We start from the raw sequence: 6,000 nt of genomic DNA, 5'->3' as shown, positions 1-6,000 counted from the left end.
AGGTGGTTGTGAAGGAAAGTTCTGACCAATCTGCAGATATTTAATTATCTGATTGCCCCAGGTAACAGCTGGACCCAGCACAGGGCAGGGAGGGGGGAGCAGCAGGCAGGAGGCAATGAGGGCTGCGGGGTCTCCCAGAGAGATGGACCCACAGCAGCAGGGACACAGAAATCTCCCTGTGGAGATGGGTTTGTTCAAACTCCACCTCGCTCCCACCTCCAGACCTTGTTCTGCCATCCCCTCCTAATCCAAGCCCACGGCTGGTCTCCAGGACACCCGGCTGATGCAGACTTTTCCCCCTTCCTGCATGCGTCAGTGAGTTTAGAGCCCAGGTGTGATTTTTCTAGACCCTTTTGTCTGAGGTTTAGAAGCAGAATAAGCTTCATTAGCAGGAGGGAGGATTTACAATAAGTAATAGGTAGGTGCTACCTTGTGAGCCGTCAGCATTGTGCTAAATTACCAGCTGCTTTGCCGAGCTCATCTGCAAACAATCAGTTCCTCACCCAGAGAATAGAGCCTTAAACAGCTATTTCTTAAAAAAACCCCTTTGCTTTTAATCTTTATTTCCCAAAAGCTAAAATTTTGAATTAGCCCACATGTACAAACTATAATTGCTTTGAGGTTTATGGTTCATTAGAATAATTAAAATACCACACGCTCGCTGATAAAATACCATGTCCCTCCACCACCAGGCTCTGGGTTTGTGCAGGTAAAGTCTTCCCTTGGCTACAGACCCACCTGATCCCTCGATGTGCTGAACTGCTGTCAGTGAACCAGGGGGTTTGGATGCTTTTTTTGGAACCCCAGTCCAACTGCAACCCAATCCAATCCAAACAACCCAGTCCAACCATAAGCCAACACCAAACCCAATTCAACTCAACCTAATCCCAACCCAAACCCAACCACGACCCAACAAATCCAGCCCAACCCAATTAATCCAACCACAATCCAACCCAACCTAATCCCAACCCAAATCGAGCCCAATCCAAGTGCAACCCAACACCCAAAACGAATCCAAGTAAAATCCAACCCAAATCCAATGCAAACCCAACCCAACACAATCCCAAACCCAACCTGATCCAACCCACCCCACCCAAAGCGCCCAGCAGGGCACTGGGAGGTGTGACAGGAACAGTGGCAGTAGTCTGGGCGCTCTCAAACCATCTGAGTTGCTTCACTTGCTGATTCAAAAGTCCTGAAAATCAGTAAAGAGACAAGGGGAGCCTGACCACAGAAACACCACATGTGTCAGTGGCCACTGGGACACTGGGACCAAGGCTGGACCATGGTGGCCTGGCCATGGCCAACTTGTGAGACTTGTGTCCTTGACCTGAAACATGGCAGGGCTGCACTGTGAGACTTGTCCAATGTCAGTTCCAACAGATATTATTGCACCATCTCTTTTTTTTTTTGGTTTAATGCCCAAAATGACAGGCCAGGGACCATGAGAGAGGCTCTGCCTATGGGCAATGCCACCACCCAGCTTTCATATCACTTTGACTGATGACTTTAATATTAAGCATCAAATGCCCTGTCAGGCTGGTTTAAAAAAGTATTTCCTATCTTTAATTTGTCTTGGAATAAACTGATGTTTACGACACTATTAAAGCTGGCCCAAAAAGGGAACATTTAGTAAGCGTTCCAGCCAAATTTTTCTTTTTGGAAAGTTTTAATTAAAAAAAATATTCCACTGGCTCTCCTGTAAGAGCAATAACTTAGGCTTGATTTCCCTTTCCTCCAGGAGACGTCTTGTAAATATGTCTGCATGGGACTTTTGTTCCCAGAAACCCTCTAGGTAGCACATCCAAAAGCTCCCATGTGCCTCGGAAAAGGAACTTACTCCCGTCTCAGAGTAACGGGAGCATCTGAGGAGCCAAAGGGGGACACTGCATGGAAAGGTTTTGTGGGGACACGGCTGGCAACAGCCTCCTGGCACCGGGTGGGCTGTGCTGGTGCTCACACAGCATCGCTAAACAGGCCCTTAAATACCATGTCCCTAAATAATGCCTTTTGGAGTGGTTTTGGCGTGTTTGCAATTCCCATTCATCCACAGCATTCTCTGCTCTGGCAGCATCCCGCGAAGGCAGGAGTGATGATGGAGGAGCAGCTCTGGATGGGACAGTCCCAAACAAAAGCAAAGAGTGGTGACAGGAAATATTAAGTATTTTAAAAAAATCCTTTCCATTAGTCCTTCCCATCCCTCTCCTAACCCTCTGGGAAGGTGTTTTGTTACACCTGCCCCAGGCAGGGCCAGTGCCAGCTCCAAGCAGCCCCAAGGTCCCAGCACCAGCCGCAGCCATGGAGTGATGCCGAGGCAGGATAAAGCCAGACCTCATCTTATGCCAGGGCTGGATAAAGCCCAGCCCCATCTGATGCCAGGACTGGATAAAGACTGGCCCCATCCTCAGCTTCAGGAAAACCAAGAAACAGCACAAATGTTGACTATTAAATCCAAGGATGGACATGAACCAGCAATGTGCCACTGAAACACTGAAACACTACAAACCTCTCACCCTCTTCTTCCAACACCTCAGAGCAGAGACCACCAGGCAGGTGGGGAACTTCACCCCTGCTGAAATAACACCAGGCAGGTGAGGAGCCCAGAGCATCTCTCAAGGCACTGGGGTGTTATGGAGAGGGTGTGATCCCCTGGGAACAATCTGTGCTGCCTGCCCCGGAAAGCAGAAAAAAAATGATTGACTTTTTCCTCTTTTTTTTTTTTCCCCAAGACAAAAGCCCAGGAAGTTTAATTACTGTGGAAGAAACGTGAACAAGGCTGAAATTTCAGCTCCCTCTTCTCTCAGTGACACCACAGAGCAAACGAAGCAGCAGCCCAAGGCTGGGGTAGCTGGGGGATCCGGGTGTTTGGGAGCGTCTCTGTGACCGGTTTCAAATGTCCTTCACTTCTCTCATTACAGCTCTTCTAAAAATATCAAATATAGATCTTTCCCTCATAATATTTTAAGATACTCTATTTATACATTAATTCTTTCAAAAATAAAAAGTGACACATACAGCAATTCAGTCACTCAGAGTCTTAAAAATTATTACAAAAAGCCACGACATCCATCCCCAGGGCAGTGGCAGCGGCGCTTTGGTGCAGGACTCACCACGGCGGGCTGGGGGTTCTTTTGAGACTTTCTTTTATAAAATATAATAATTCAAGCTCTCAATATCCTGGCTCTGCAGTCAAACAGGGCTCCTTCTTCCACCCTCCCCCGTATAAATGATCTGGAATGATGAGGGACTTGCACACTCGCTCTGCCGAGCCCTCACAGTGTGTCCACGGAGGCAGGAGCATCCTCTGAGGGCAGATGGAGCTGAAGGACTCGTCCTTTGCTCTCCACAGATCCCAGGTTGGCCACATCAACAGCAAATGCTCTGTGAGGATGGAAATAATTCACCTTGTACAAGCAGCACTGCACAGACTTGGCACGGACAGACAACACACCAGGCTGCAAGCAAGGAGATGCCTAAAAAACAGCACTGGAGAGTGGCAGACACAGCTTCAACACGGCACATCAGCGGCCTGGGCACTGGTGGGAGCATGGATGTGTCTGTGCAATGGGAATTAGGAAGTGGAGGTACCAAATAGCCAAAAAACAGGAGCAGGGTTTGTCTGGGGCTGCACTAGGAAGGCAGTGTGGGCTGCTCACCTCGCCCAGCACTGAGGTTTATCTCACAAAAATCAAAATCCTTAAAAAAAAAAAAAAAAAAGAGCTTGAGAGGTTTGGTCCAAAATATCCTTACTCTGCCATGCCAGCACCTGCTGAGCCCCACCAGCCCTGAGCCCCCACAGAGCCCACCCAGGGCTCACTCTCGCCTGCAAGACCCGGCACTGCGGTGGCACGAGGAGGGCGGTCGCCTCACCGGGGCTGCCCAAGTCACCACGGGGGCTGCCCAAGTCACCACAGGGGCTGCCCAAGTCACCACGGGGGCTCGGCCCCCTCAAAGCGCTGCTGCAGCCCCAGTCTGGGGTTTGGTGTCAGCCGAAAGCACCCCAACCCTTCCCCTGTCCCCAAGGTCAGGGTGCTCCCTGGCAGCATGGAGAGTGTCGCTCAGGCCAGCTGGAATGCAGGGAAGGATCTGGGAGCACAGGACTCGCTGTTGGTCGCTCCTCCTTGGCAGGAACACTGGTGAGTGGGAGTCCCCCAGCTCCCACTGATGCTCCATGCAGCCAGTGAACGGTCCTGCTGTGAGGAACATCCTGCTCAGGGGCTCTTGTGCCATTCACAGTCTGCAGGCTCGGCCCCTTGGAGCACTTGGTTGCAGTGTGGAGCTGTCCCTTTCCTGGTTTTCTCATCACTGGGATGCAGGCTTCGGGCATCTCTCCATCTCCCCAGGACTGCTCCCATGCAGCCCTGGAGGACAGGGAGGAGAGGAGCATGTCATGATCCACACAAACATCCATCCAGCGGGCACAGCGATGTCCTCACCCCACGTCACACAGGGGCCTGCAGGACTCTGCCATGGATACCATGGAACACTCAGCAGTGGCGCTGCACAAACCCACAGTTATAGGAACTCCACATAGTTCTCGGGGATCAATCCTGTCTTGCCGTTGAGGGTCCCTTCCAGCCAGCCAGGCTCCTGGGATGGGTGAACTGTGGAGAGAAGGAAAGGGCAGGTCACTACAGGAGGGGACGGGGGCTGCTGCTCCTTGTGTGCTGACCACATCAAAGCTGCTCTTGGAAGAGAGTGAGACCTTTAATTTGTGTTTATTTTTAAGAAAGGAAAACTAACAGAGTTAAAAATGAGCTTTGGGGTCCCTTCCAACCCAAACCATTCGATGATTCTGTGAACACACCAAGGGGCTCAGACAGCTGAAGTGCTCTGTCTGTGCCTGCTCTCCCGGGGGACTCCTCGGCCTTTCCTTCCCCAAGTGAATCCCACCACACGACCAAGTGAGCCGCACACTCAGCTGCAGATGGTGTGTCCACATACTATCTGGAGCTGCTGGGCTGAGGGAAGTGAAGCATTTGGGATAAAAACAGGGGTTCAAAACTTTCTCCAGATTTGGGCTAAAATCTCTCTGAGGTTGGAGAGCATGGTCACATCGTAACCCTGCACATCCCGGCTCGGCCTTGGCCCAGTCTGGGAGGGAAACTGCATTAGCGAATGCTCCCGGCGGGAAAGCAAACCCTGCAATCTGATTGTGTGCAACCAGAAACCTCATCAGTCCTCAAAAGCCTTTCTTTATTCAATCAACTCCTGCAAATTTGCTGATTTTGCAAGAGCCAGGCCAGGGTTACACTGATGCAGTGTTTCGGGGCTGCCCCAGCCTCCCATGACTCTGCAGGTCTGACTGTTCATGCCATGTCTGGAACCAACCTGGACAAGACACGAGTTTAACCAGAGCTCTCAAATGTGCCATTATTGACCATGTGGGTGTTGCTCACTGTGGGCAGCAGTACCCCAGTATCCCCATTGGATTAAGCTGCTGCTTGGTCACAAAGCTTAAAGTCCAACCGGTACCTGTCTGCATGTATTTCTGAGATCTGTTTGCCTTTGCTGGGGTTTGTAAAGCCCCTTGATCACAGCAAGACTCCCACCAAGCTGTGCTGGTTCTAACTCCAGCCAACATGAGCCCCGACTGCGCTGCTGAGTGACTGGAACACACTGTGTACTTTTTCCCTTGAATAATCCATTGATTTTTATCAGCAAACATAATGTATTTAATTCAAACTTGTTCCCCTCCTAATTCCCCTCCGAGCTGCTCTGATTCCCACGGGCTCTCAAAGGGGAGACCATGTTTATTTATTAGATGACTATGGAGCTGCTTAGATGAGGGGTTGTCTTTAATTCACATGGACTCATTATCTTCCCCTTTCTGCTGTATTCTCCTCTATATCCCAGGGCAAAACCAGTGTCTGTGGTAGCAGCTTCCCAAATGACAATGCATAACACATAAAAGCCAAGAACTACTTGGAAAGTAGTAAAAAATCTTTTCTTTACACTGGGATTATAACTAAGCCAGAGCTGCTCAGTTCCATGGGGCAC

At 50.3% G+C, this 6,000-nt stretch overlaps 1 protein-coding gene and 1 long non-coding RNA gene across 2 annotated transcripts in view; both read right to left on the bottom strand.

Annotated features, from left to right (window-relative positions):
- Nucleotides 1-2,956: 2,956 nt before the first annotated feature.
- LOC108639873 lies at nucleotides 2,957-3,710 on the bottom strand. Its single transcript, XR_001920780.2, has 2 exons — nucleotides 3,657-3,710; nucleotides 2,957-3,381 (listed from the first exon to the last, which is right to left on the bottom strand). It is a non-coding gene; the product is annotated as an uncharacterized LOC108639873 (long non-coding RNA).
- A 725-nt stretch (nucleotides 3,711-4,435) lies between these two features.
- ARHGAP26 (Rho GTPase activating protein 26) overlaps nucleotides 4,436-6,000 on the bottom strand; it is a 92,979-nt gene continuing 91,414 nt past the window's right edge. Inside the window, exon 22 of the mRNA XM_029960282.1 lies at nucleotides 4,436-4,604. Within this exon, the coding sequence (XP_029816142.1) occupies nucleotides 4,516-4,604 (89 nt within the window). The 3' untranslated portion in view covers nucleotides 4,436-4,515. The remainder of the gene's footprint in view (nucleotides 4,605-6,000) is intronic.

The sequence above is a fragment of the Manacus vitellinus genome, unplaced genomic scaffold (assembly GCF_001715985.3).
Source record: "Manacus vitellinus isolate BGI_N305 unplaced genomic scaffold, ASM171598v3 scaffold_25_pilon, whole genome shotgun sequence".
Taxonomy (NCBI): domain Eukaryota; kingdom Metazoa; phylum Chordata; class Aves; order Passeriformes; family Pipridae; genus Manacus; species Manacus vitellinus.
Note: the sequence above shows the minus strand (reverse complement) of the source record. Positions and strands in the feature narration are given on the sequence as shown.